Source organism: Phalaenopsis equestris, unplaced genomic scaffold (genome assembly GCF_001263595.1).
Source record: "Phalaenopsis equestris unplaced genomic scaffold, ASM126359v1 Scaffold001164, whole genome shotgun sequence".
Taxonomy (NCBI): Eukaryota; Viridiplantae; Streptophyta; class Magnoliopsida; order Asparagales; family Orchidaceae; genus Phalaenopsis; species Phalaenopsis equestris.
The window spans coordinates 44072-58069 of record NW_018165603.1 but is presented as its reverse complement, the minus strand read 5'-3'; the positions used below and the strand labels follow the sequence as shown (position 1 = coordinate 58069).

The window sequence follows — 13998 nt, the reverse complement described above, 5'->3', positions numbered from 1 at the left end:
ATATATATATATACACACGCACACTCACATTTATATATATAAAAACTGCAATTTAGTTTATTGCTGAATGCAAAAAGACTTGAACATAGTTTTCATAACACAAAGCAAACAAACAAGAACAAAAAGAAAATGTCCAAAAAGGAAAGCAGCGCATTAAATCCACAGAAGTTGAAAGATTAGTTACGGTGTTAATGACTTTCAACAACAAAAACAAAAAGGTGAAAGCACTTTTGCGGACCTTCTGAGAGTTTGCGGCTAGCCTCTTGTAGAGCAAGGATGCAAAGTATATAATTTTGTAAGAAGCATGTTCCAGTTGTGGTCTCAGAAGGAAGTGCCACCTGTCAAGCAAATCCCTAATAAGCAATAATGCTAAAATTATTATCCTCCTAAATAAACTTAAAGAGCATCTTAAAACAACCAACATTCACATTTTACAGGTAAAATAAATAACAATGAGAGAACTTCACATCCAACCCACAAATCTCATATACCTTGATTCCGTTGTAGCCAAGGCGTTCTCCAAGGCCTCCAGCAACAAGAACAAATGCTGCTTTCCGTGCTTCTTCAACACCTACCTCTTCGAACTTGATGAAATTATCATCACCAAAGGTCAGAATTTCTCCTGATGGAACCTGCAGGAGTGCTTCGTCATAAAATTCAAATCTGCAGATCTAACTTGTCAATAATGTTAATCGGTGAATAAACGCTAATTAAGATAATTTAAAGCAAGAATAGCCGAATTGATTAAATTATGACCTACAAACCATTGCATAAAAAATGAAGAAACCCAATGCATGAAAAACATTCAAGATAAGAGGTGCGAAAGTTTCTATCCCTCCAAAGACCTGTACCATATGTAGCATAGAAGTACCCAGGCTTATTCCTAAGCACAGAGAAACTGAATTTTACATATGGATTTCATCATTAACTATTCCAGATAAGATTTGGTCTTTACTTCAAGATTGGTGGCTACCAACTAAAGATTCATTCACACCTCATCTTCAAACGTGGTGGCTAGCAAACGCACAAGATTCATTAAATTCAATCTTGCTACCGACCATGTCTTAAGCACTATATAAGAGATAGTTACATTTTGTAAACAATAGCAAGCAAATACAAATCAGAGAAGAGAAAGATACAAGAGAATAAATGAAGAAGCTCTCGCAATACATAAAAGAAGGTAGAAAGAGCAGCAGAATCAACATCTCATTCTCTATGTCCAATTCTCGTCATCACAACAAGTGGCTGTGTTTCCTCTTACTTCATAAGATGGATAAAGTAGAATTTTAGACTTTATTCGTGTGAACTCTAATCCCTCTCCATCTACCACTTTTAGAGATTATCAAAATATTTAGTCTCTGTGCGGCCATGGAAATAGATAAATATCATCAAACCATATAAGCTCATCTGATTTATATTTGAGATGTTTGGTGTGATTATTGCACTTTATTTGATTTTTTCTCAAAATTTTATCAATATTTAACACTACGCTTATGACTCGAGCCCATCACCGCTAGGTCACAAAAGAGATAATCATTGTTTCAAGTTACTTTACAAATGACCTCCAAGCAACTTAAATTACCAAAATTTACATAACATACCTAAAAATGCTTTGATAAAAAGGGAAAGAAACTACGCAATGCAAATTATAATGAGCAAAGGTGCTAAACTGCACGAATTATAGAGAAAGAAATGTTCTAAATTTTTTTACAGATGGTGTGAAGCCCTCAAATGGATTTCTCCCCACTTTTGAATCCGTTAATAGTTGCCTTGCATTTTGAATATACACTGCCAGACCTCCAGGATAATTTGCATTCAACCGTGACACCTATAGATAAAAATAAAAGATGGTAAATATAGATTTATCAAAATAAATATGACAATGCATAAAAAAGTTGCAGTCAACAAGCTAACAGAGATCACAATAATCACCGGAGTGAAGGCACCAGCATAAAGCTCTCGTAAAAGGATGTACACATTATTATATTTGAGTTCTATACTGATAAAGAGATTACAATAATAGCAATAAGGAAAAAAAACAACCTCCCTAGTATTTCAAAGAATAACTAGAATTAAGCAGATTTTTCTTCTTATGTAACTTACAGAATTTCAGTTTATGAAACAATACAAATACCTAAAGAGAATATAACTTTCTTCTTTCTCATGTAGATAGAAACAAATGGCATTTCAAGGATGAGTTTTCAAACAAGTTTCATATGAAAGATACTGTAAATGGAACAAAATAATACTGTGTCGAGAAAATTTTTCCCATCATAAATCCTTGTACAGAGTTATAATTTTTTACAACATGTGCTACATCCTATTGAAACTCAATAGGACACAATAGAGAAAAATGATTAATGTAACCAACCCAACTTAGTGGGACAGAGGCTGATTGTTGTTGTTGGTGATGTGCTACATCCTATTGCATAACGCTACGGTTTAAACAAATTTGTAAGGTACTAAGAAAACTTCACAGCTAATCAGACAACATCCAATGCAAAGGCGTAAGAAGTAAAAATGGCAATAAACAATGACACTGCTGGAAGAAGCCATAGTCTTTAGTAAAGATCAATCATCTATCCGTATTATGAAGTATAACTTCTCAATAACAGCATTGTTCATTAAAAGATCCAAACAGATTAACCTGGTTAAAAAAGTGTGCTTTCTTTTCATCTTCAACACCTTGCTCTGCCCAATTAGCAAAGAGATGACTCTGTCCTTCATGCAACAGTTTCTTTGCAAGTTCAATCTAGTCAATAAAGATAAAGTAAATGACCACAAATTTGTCAGTTGGACACAACATCAGGAGGATATCTAAACGATGGAGTTTGTTAAAACAACAAGAGAAGACAATTGCTGTGCCATGATAATTACATAAAGGAGAAATAATAATTTGGTGACATGATGACAAACTACATGCTGCTCCACAAACAAAAATTTATGAAGTGTCGAAATAGTTTCCTGGCTATTTAGATAAGGTCATTTTAGTCCCATAGTTTAGATAAGTATCAAATTAATTCCCATACTCTTTAAATTGAAGTTGAAATAGTCCTCCAAGAAGAATATTTTAGCCCATATTAAAAGGACTAAACTGACATTTTTATAAACATTGGACTATAATGACCACCTGCAAAGAGTCGGGGACTATTTTGACACTTTTCTCAAAATCTATATGCAGCATGCAGTTACAATAATTACAAAATAAAATATAGAGTAGGGAAAAAAAGCATATCTCTTTGTCAAAGCACATTAGTCAAAAGGTACACAAAAAAGTTTGATTTGGCATAAATAATGTTCACATAATGATGTATTTTTTAAGTAAATATACATTATAATTTGCAAAAAAACAAAAATAACATGTCTGTTTCATTATATCTACGAAATGGTAGTTCAACTACAATATCAGAAAATAATTCTCATACTGGCATCAAGCTAAATATCCTGCACGTGAAAATGCCAAAAGAAGTGATTTTCAACTACCATGGATGAATCAGACAAAACAACTGCAAAGCTGAATCTCAAATAATAAAAAAAAAGATTTTCATAAAATGAAAATTTTCAAAGGGGGATTTACATATATATCACAAATTCTTACCTTGTTACATATCTAAGACCTAAGCTTTTATATGTAATTATATAATACTTGTATCATAATTCCATCAAAACATATGAATGAAAATTTTCCCGTAAAAAAATTGATCTTTGTATTACTTTTAATGTGATTTTAAGGATTTGGGTGTTGTAAAACTAAATATCAATATTTTGGATGTTAGATATATAAATACATATGAAATGTATGGTTTATATAAAAATCCTCCTTTAAAATTTGGACTTGAATCATACATATCAATCAAGGAAGCATGCTCAGTTCTACGGAGAGGCCCTTTTTGAAATATATATTTTGATATGTTATAGTTTGATCCAATTTGATTGCAAAAAAGGCTGGACTCACAAATCCGATTTGCATGTGCTTTCTAAAAAGTTCAAAAAGTATTGAAGGCCCTAATAAGAAGATGTAAGTCAATCTGTTATGCCCGTATATGAACTGGTCTAGGAGGGACAGGTCGAGAGCCAGCCAACCAGCCCACCACAACAGCAGGCGGGCTGAACGATTTAGCGAGAAGAGGCGGACAGCAGGTTGCTGCGGCAGACAAAATTAGGAAGCAGGTCAGGTCCACGAGGGCTTTAATTGCATACTCAATGAGGAGAAATTAAGGATGATTGGGGCAGAAAGTTGGAATAGTTTTTTGGAGAGGGTTATATGGGGGAGATAACTTAGGTTCTTTTTTTTTTTCGTGTTTGATGCTAGTTGCAGATTTCTTCCTTCTTTGCATGGTGTTACTTGCGACATCCAGGGCTATAGGAGATACCATCTACGTCTCGAACAGTAAATCATCTTGTATCTTCTTATTTTCTTTTGAATTTCGTGAGGGCAGCCCCCGTTTGAGTTTTCTTCATCTACTTATTTCAATTTCGTTGTAGTTGGCCATTAATTTTGGTTACGCAAAGAATCAAATTGGTACAGAAAATAGATCTTGGAGGGATGGCGATAAAGATAGTAAATGTGCTGGAAGAAGAGGTAGGGAAAATTAAATCCGTAATGGAAGAAAAGTTCACCACAATGGAGGACAGGTTTTCTTCCACAGAAAGTCTAATGGAGGATGGATTTGAGAGCGCAGGAGAAATGCGAGAGAGTATGAAAAAGCTCATGGAGATGCAGTCAAAGAACATGCCAATCCTTTCAGTTGCAAACCCTAACAAAGGGTTGATCAGAGAATCTTTGACCAGGTCAAAACGGAAGGAGACCAAATGAGAGGATAATGAGGAAGACATCATCTACCACCAAGATAGGCAACTTCCCATCCCCCCCTCCCGAACTCTGAGAGGAGGGGGAGTGGAGGCTTCCGATGGAGGGGTGGTGTAAGGGGCACGGAAGAGCATGAAGTAGGAAGGGGGAATCTAGAGTTGGGTATGCCTATGACCGAAGAAGGGAGTTTCACCCTAGATACATAGAAAAAAAACCAAAGGAAGAGAAAGTTGAGGTGGACATACAAGGGTTATAAAACTGAAGATGTCAATCTACGAAAGAGAAGATGCACATGGGTGGGTGTATCGAGTGGATCGATACTTTGCGGTCAATGGGTTAACTAAGGAAAAGAAGCTCATGGCATTGAGGTTATGTTTGGAGGGAAAGAATTTAGCGTGGTTTCAACGGATGAAGACAATATATCTAATGCACTCATGGGAGGGGCTTTAAGGATTGTTTGTTGGAGTGTCTTCGAGCCATTCGAAAAGAAAAACTACATGAGCAACTCTATGCCCTGACTTAGAAGGGGATGGTTACGGAATACAGAGAGAGGTTTGATCTCTAGTCGGGGAGGTTGAGGGATATTTCTAAAACAGAACTAAAAGGGATCTTCTTGAAAGGCCCAAAGCTCGACAAAAAGCAGCCATCTCCTTGAGACTGTGGATTAAGAAAAATGATGGAGCTCGCCCAGATGATTGAGGATAAGAAATAAGTGAAGAAGACCGGTAAAGAAGACAACATTGGAGGATTTTAAAAGAGCGCCTTGACAACTACAACATCAAGGACCTGGATGGTATCATTTCAGAAAGAAACGCTGAAGAAAAAGAATACAGAGAGCAATCCCGGGAGCAATTTTAAGTGTCTCATTGAAGCAAAAGTACAGGATAAAAGAACAAAAGAATTATGTCACCTCTGTGATGAAAAATATGCCGCAGACTATCGTTGCAAGGAGCGTTCCCTTTAGATGTTTTTAGTTCAGGAGGAGACCAATAGTGAGGAATCAGAGTAAATAATGGAGTAGCGTCTGTATTTGAATGTAGTAGAGGTATCCCTAAATTTGGTTGTAGAATTTACCCCGAATCACACAATGAATGTGAGGGGGTGGATCAAGGAATAGTCAATTGTGATGTCAGTAGATAGCAGAGCCACCCATAATTTTATCTCAAATCAAATCGTGGAGAAGATAGGGTTGGGGCCGGTGACTATAGGGAGATTTGATGGCATGATGGGGACAGGGAAGGTAGAGAAAAGTCAGGGAATTTTCAAGGGTTGATTCTGACGCTACATGGCCTACAGTTGGTAGAGGACTTCATTCCTTTGGATTTGGGCAGCACAAATGTGATTTTGGGGATGAAATGATTGCGGATGCTTACGAAGATGAAGGTAGATTGGAAGTCCCTGACGATGGAGTTCCAAGTGGAGGATATGAAGGTGATGTTGAGAGATGCTAGTTTATGCAAAACTATGATGTCGCTCAAAACCATGACCAAGTCAATATGAGGAGCGGGGCTACGCTAATTGGGTGGAGTTGCGGAGCATTGAGGTGACTTAAGATCCAGAGTTGGCAGAGTTTCCTGAAGGGGGCCAACAACTCCTACAGTAGTTTACAGACGTCTTTCAATAGCCAAGCGAGTTACCGCCCCTGAGGTAGCACGAGCACGCTATTACAATAAAGGAGAGTGTTCCTCCTATTAGTGTCTGACCATACAAGTACCCTCAGACTTACAAGGTTGAGATAAAGAAGTTAATCTAAGAGATGCTTAAGACCAAGATTGTCATACCAATTATGAGCCATTTTTTCAGTCCAGTCCTGTTGGTGAAGAAAAAAAATGGTTGTTAAGGATTCTGCGTGAACCACTGAGCTTTAAATAAAGAGACGGTGTTGAATAAGTTCTCTATTCCAGTGATTAATGAGTTACTAGATGAGCTTTATGAGGAAGTCGGTTTTTAAAAAGATTAGGGTATGTTTGGGGCAGTGTTTTTTTGCGCGGCGCGGCACCAAACCGCTTCGTGCATTTTATTACTCATGTTTGTTTTGTAACTTTGCGGGGGCGGTATGTTGAAGCTTTCAAGAAGCCGGCCGCAGGATCAAGCCCGCAGCCCCGTGTTCGTCTCTAATATTTCTTACCTTTACCCTCGCGACACTTTTGCCCTAAACGTCCTCTTTGGCGTCCCCTCGTGCGAAAAAGAGAAGCTCTGCTCCACTGCTCTTCCCTTTCCTCTTCTCCCATATGAATCAAGCTATATGCATCTCGAACACTCTCTCCCGAGTCTCCCTTGCGTCTCTGCTCCTCCCTTTCCTCTTCTCATAGTTGATCTACAGATGAAGAAACTTTTTTAGTACATTACTATGCATTTCTTACCACTACTATGATTTGTGGAGAAGTGCATTTAAATGTTGGATACATTGGGATGTTTTTCGGGTGCTATGGAGCCATTTCATGAGATGGTTGAAATGCAAATATAATGGTATTAAAATGTTATGGGCTATGCTTCGAAATCTATATATATCAGTGCTACTCATTCTTGTATCAGTCTTCCCAAAATCAAATTATGATATATTCGATCTTCTTCTCTATAATAATACTCTTGATCTCGGATTTGGCAGTGACTTTTATTTAAAAAAAAAGGTTATTTGTTGTTTTCTTGAAAAGTTATTTGATGTTCATTAGTGAAAAAGATTATTTGTTGCTCCCAGGCTACTTGTTCCTCTCGGCCTATGCTTTCAAAATGTGGAGAAGTGCATTTTTTTAAATTTAAGCTATTGTTTAGCTATCTTGAAGATTTTTTGTGTAATGCATCTTTAAAGTTGATCTACTGTTGCATTTGGTATTCTCTCTATCACACCTATACAATCATTGTTTTGTCTTTCATTAAATTCGGACATATGTGAAGTTGAGAATACATTACTTTGTGTTTGAGTACATCGTGTTAGTAGGAAAGCTGAGAACCCTTTGCTAGGACGTTCACTTTGGGAGAAAGAGAATGTTTGCTTCATATCATACCAAATTGAAAATGTTTGCTTTATACCGTACCTTCACCTCCTCTCTAAATTGTGTCAATGTTATTTCCATGCCTTCACTTTATCGTAGTAATATAATGGCTACTAAGCCTAAAGAGCTTGGAACATCGACACTTTGGGAGAAAGAAACAAAAATAATATTTTGTGACCAAAGCCTGAATAAAACTGAACTTGGCAATAGACCTACCACCTATTATAATAAAAATGGGTGGCAAAATATTATCAAGAATTTCAAGGAAAGAACTGGCAGGGAATATGACAGACTGCAAATGAAAAAAAATGGGATCAGCTCAAGAAGGACTGAAAAATTTGGAAGGAATTAAAAAAAGGATTAACAAATTTGGATTGGGACCTGATAAAAAAGACAATTGATGCCTCAGAAGAGTGATGGACAGAAAGGCTTGCGGTAAGGAATCATTAAAGCATTCTAATTTGCAACTTATCATTTTCTTTTTGCCAAATAATCAAAAAGTTAAATGTTTTATTTTTCAGGTGATGCCTGCAGCAAAAAAGTTCAAACTTGCAGGACTTGACCCCGAGCTTGAGGAGAAGTTAGACCGTATGTTCAGGGGTGTCGTCGCTACAGGAAAATATGTCTGTGCTCCAAATGAGACAGAGTTTGGTGTTACACAAGACAATGTTGTTGTCTGCCTGTCAGTCGATTCACCCCCATTCCACACCCAGGACCTCCCTGAAATTCAGTCGACGAACCGGTCTAAGAGAAAGAGAAAGAATGGAGGTCCCTCTATCAGAAACCAAATATCATACCTGATGAATTCTTCGAACGATGCCCCCCATAAAGTTCAAAGAGCCTCAATTAACAAGGTTGTGGAAATTTTTGAAGAGAACCCGAAAATTGGTGATGATTTTGATCTGTACTTTTTTGTTGTGGAGCTCCTCCAAGATTCTATCCACTGAGATTTTTTCAGAGCAGTGGCGAAAGACCGACGGGTTGCTTATCTACGTCATTTTTATGCCCGTAGGGAAAATTGAGGCATCATCGCTTTCATTTTATAATTGTTGAGAGACATTCTATTAATTTAGTAATTCGTTGGAACATTAAATAATATTATTGTACTTTATCATTTCACGCTTGCTATCTATTTAACGGCCCTTACTATTACCTTTATTATTCTAGTTGCAATGTAATGTTAATTGGATTAAATAGTTAGTGATTCCATTATGTTTTTCTTTACAAACTATTTACCATCATGGACCGGGAACAAGAACGACAAAGAAGGAGAAATGCTGCAATCCAATTGGGCGTTTATTACTACAAAAATTACATTCATCGATCGCCTTGTTACACATCAAATTTTGTTGGAGATAGATGTGTAGGAGAGTTCTTTACTGGTCATCCCGCCAGATTTAGAAACATGTTTCTTTGTGCATTTACATATATACCACTTGAACTTTCTATTTTGCTCGACTGATTGAGCTAAATAGAAGAGATGATGCTCTCCAAGCTTATTTGGTGTCAAGAGTGAAGCAAGATTTGAAAATTTCTTGTTAAGCTAACCAAAAGAATTCAGGGATTTGGGATAGCAAGCCTTTCAACTATTCTGGCAAAACTAATATCACGGAATGATCTTATTAGGGGATTAGCTTATAAATATTATCAATTTTTTTCTTATCAGATAAATATATACATAAGAGTTAAATGAAGTATGCATTAGCTTATAAATATTGTCATATTGCTTATTATCCCCTGAAGCTTCTTTGCATGTAATTTCTTTAAATTTTCTGTAAAGCTATGGAGTAAGACATTGCTGGGAGTTGGGATTCTGGTGAGGCGCTCTAGGATGGCTTAAACTTTTAAGCAATCATTGTTGTCATTACCAAGGAAATCTGCTCTCTTTAAAATGCAATTAATATTGAATGCAGTCCAATGGGGCTGTTTTGGAAACCTGTTTAACTGCAATTCCTTTGGGCCTGATTTGGAATCCTGTAAACATTAACTGCAATGAATATTGAATGCAATCCTATGGGGCTTGTGGTTGCATTTATTATGATGGATGAATTTTCCTGTATATGTAATGTGCTCCTTTTATACTCGAAATTTGAGGGGTTTTGTAGGTTTTTGTTGCTTGTTATAACATGGGAGTGGCTTTGCCTCATATTGCTGCAACTTCTAGCATTGGGAAAGTCTATGATTGCAAGGGTAACACCTGAACTTTCATATATACATACATAGACATTTGCTCAACTCATTCAGCTGACCAGAAGAGATCAGACTCTCCAAGGTTATTTGGTGGCAAAAATGAAACAGGATTTATAGCTTTCTTGTTAAGCTATTAAAAAAAATTCAGGGAATTGGAACAGCACACCTTTGTTTTGTTCTGGCAAAACTACATGGAAGGCATCATTTTATTTTTTTCACCAGGAAAGAAATATGTTGTAAATGTATGAAAATGATCTACTTTTCATCTCATAGCATTGACAATGAGCATTGTCGATTGGAAGCAATGTATATTTTTTTTATTACAGTAATGGATATCTCCGTCGTACTAATAAAATGGGGCATTTACAAATAAAGATCTTGTTACACCTGCAATGTTCTTTTGTTGCACTCAGGAGAAGATGAGCTCACGGGTTTCCGGGACATACCGACGAATACTCTGTCACTGTGGCCTTCAACCCTCACTGTTGACGTCATGTCAACCACACAGCTATGGGAGAAATTTCTATACCTGCCCATGGAGCTTTGCCGAACAGTGCAGTTTTTTCCGTTGGGCAAACGACTCAATTGATTCCCCAGATGATGTTGATCGAGAATGGAGAACATCGTTTGAGCAAAGTCTGGCACGGGAGCCGCATCGTGTTATTGTTAAGAATAATATAATTATCTTATTAATTGTCATTGTAATAGTTTTAGAGTTTTTTTTGCTCTCCTTATGTTATCGGTTAATTGAGATGTGTTTATGTAATTCTAGGCTGTTATCATTGAAGTATGGACTTAACAGTGGTCATGTACCTCTCTGAAATCTTTTGTTATGTAAACGATGAATTTTTGTTGTGATATATAACAGAAATGGGTACTACAATTCGTAGTCTATTTTTTTTTAGCAATAATTATATTTATATATCCATGACCTAAATGAAAAATTAATGTATTTGTGTTTGAGCATTAAAGATTGATATTCATAACTTTTAAGATTTATATGTTATAAAAGTTATGAATGAAAGTGTATTTCAAATTGAGAAAAAAGAGAACACACAACCCTTTAATTGGCTTTCTTTAAGTTTTCATCGATATTTGATAAAAAATAATTAAATTGATTAGTTCATTAATAATATATTAATTCCTAAATGAAAAAATATTTTTAATACAATTATGTCACCGAATATAAGAGCATTCCTATAACAAGTCTTTTATTTCATATGCTCACCTATCTAACAAGTTAACATTTTAAAATATATTATAAAATATATAATTTATTAAATAAAAATTACTAACTAATTTTCCAACAATTAAATTTATTACATAATTAACACTTTGAAGTTTCACTAATTTATTACATAATAAATTTTATTTTTGGAATTTAAAAAATTTCCCTGTTATAGTCCTTTTTTAAACAGTTTTACCAAACAAGAGCAGAATGGACATTTTTCCAGAAATTGCTGCTCTGCAGCTGTTTTCACACAGCTGCATTAAACAGACAGTCAGCTTCCCCGCAGCAGTTTCCTGGGGCAGTGCAGCTGCAGCTGAAAAGCGCTAAACAGAGTCTTACTCTTAAGTTGGAATACCACCATATCATAATGAATCAAACGAATTTGCACAAGACAGTGTTTAGAACACATTAAGGACATGATGAATTCTTGGTGATGTCGTTTGGCCACACCAATGCCCCAATCAAATTTCAGTTCCTCATGAATAAGGTTTTTCAACCTGTCCTCCGAAAATTTATTCTGGTCTTCTTTGATGACATTCTAATCTACAGTCATACAAGACAAGCATGTGGGGCACCCAAGGATAGTCCTAGAGAAGTTGAGGGAGCACTAGTTGTATGCCAACTTAAAGAAATTTTTCTTTGGACAGTTACAAATGGAGTACCTGGGACATGTGTGACCAGAACGGGAGTAGCAGTGGATCAATCCAAGATCAAGGATATGACGCGATAGCATGGCCACTGACGAAGCAGTTGAAGAAAAAAAATTTAAATGGAGGGAAATAGCAACACATGCATTTGAATATTTAAAGAGAGCCATGACCAGTGTCTCGGTATTAGCACTTCCAAATTCCAGTAAACCATGTGGTGGAAACGAATGAGTCAGTGTACGGGTTGGAAGCAGTGCTCATACAAGCGGTCGGTTGCCTACTTCAGTCAGGTTCTTACGGTCATAGCGAGGCTCAAGTTAGTATATGAGCGGGAAATAATGATTATTTTCTTGGTCATTCAAAAGTGAGGGCCCTACCTATTGGGATGATATTTTCTAGTCATGACAAATCAGAGGAATTTAAAGTATCTTCTCAATCAGCGGATGTTGACTGAGGAGTATCATAAATGACTTTCCAAGCTATTGAGGTATGATTTTGAGATTTAGTACCAGCCAGGATTGGAGAACAAGATAGTCGACGCACTGTCGAGAAAGGTACATGATCCGAACAGTTATCCAGGATATGCATTGAAGGGGCAGCAACTGCTCCACCAGAGGCGATTCGTGATGCCCAAGGTGTCGGAATATATTCTCAGATTATTAGAAAGTTTCACAATAGTGAGATCGGGGCAGGGGTACAAAAGACCTGCAGTCGCCTAGGGCAGAACTTTACTGGGTTGGGATGAGCATAGAAGTAAAGGGCATGGTGGCAAAATGCAATGTGTGAAAGTGGTTCAAGTACTTGACCACGACACCAAGAGTGTTACTGCAACAATTAGCATTGCCGAAGAAGATTTGGGAAGAAATGACGATGGATTTTATCTTGGGGCTGCCACGGTCAGAAGGATTCACGGTGATCATGATGGTTGTCGATTGCCTAAGTATGCATAATTGATTCCCTTACGACATCCCTACAATACAATCTCAGTCGCGGCGGTGTTATAAAAAAAGCGATCTGTTTGCACGGAGTGCCAAAATCATTGGTATCAAATAGGGATAAAGTGTTCCCCAGTCATTTCTAAGAAGAGCTATTCAGGTCGCAAGGAACAATCGTTAAATGAAACACTGTATATCATCCCCAGACTGATGAGCAGATGGAGGTGGTCAGCATGAGTGTGGAGACATACCTGTGTTATTTTGTATCTGATACATCGAAGCTATGGGTCAAGTGGGTTGCATAGGCTGAATACTGGTATAATACTTTTTACCATACAACAGCACAGAGCACCCCTTATAAGATATTTTATGAACGGAATCTGCCTCATTTGATATATTATGAGCATAATGCTACATCAGTATCCAACGTCGATTAATACTTGGCGAGGGACAAAATATTAGCAGAGCTCAAGGGGCATCTATCGAGAGCCCAACAAATCATAAAAAGGAAAGCGGATGAACATATGAGAGAGGTGTAATTTGAACTAGGGGACATGGTCTACTTGAAGTTGAGGCCCTACCAACAGAAGACCTTGGCCAAGAGGAGCAAGAAACTTTCACCGTGATACTTTGGATCTTAAGAGGTGACGACACGCATTGGGGCAGTGACTTGCAGTTTAAGATTACCGCCATCATTCGCAATACACACGATCTTTCAGATATCACAACAGAGGCGATTAGAGATCATACACCTTAGTCTTCACTATCGCCACCACTGACGGTGGACTTGGAGGTGATTCTGAAACCGTTAAAGGTTGAAGGAGTACGTTGACGAGTAGCGAGAGCAAAGGAGATACTGGTTAAGTGAAAATGGCTGCCAGACTATGAAGCAACGTGGGAGCCTTACGAGGTGATCCACAAGTAGTTTCCATCCTTCCACCTTGAGGACAAGATACTTCTTTGGGATGGAAGTATTGTATGCCCATATATGAACTAGTACAAGAGAGATCGGTCGAGAGCCAGCTAACCAACTCACCACAACTGTAGGCGGGCTGAACGGTCAAGCGAGGAGACGGGACGATGGGAAGCTGCAACAAAAAAAATTAAGAAATATGTGGGGTCCACGAGGGCCTTAATCACATACTCAAGAAGGAGAAATTAAAGAAGATAAGGGGAAGTTTGAATGATCTTT

General features: G+C 37.3%; 1 protein-coding gene across 1 annotated transcript in view; it reads right to left on the bottom strand.

The window, feature by feature from the left end:
- Positions 1-13998, bottom strand: part of LOC110033390 (UDP-sugar pyrophosphorylase) — an 85185-nt gene that overhangs the window by 51508 nt on the left and 19679 nt on the right. Inside the window, exons 2-5 of the mRNA XM_020737352.1 lie at positions 2648-2752; positions 1712-1828; positions 492-632; positions 239-338 (exon numbers count right to left, since the gene is read on the bottom strand). Of these exons, the coding sequence (XP_020593011.1) occupies positions 239-338; positions 492-632; positions 1712-1828; positions 2648-2752 (463 nt within the window). The remainder of the gene's footprint in view (positions 1-238; positions 339-491; positions 633-1711; positions 1829-2647; positions 2753-13998) is intronic.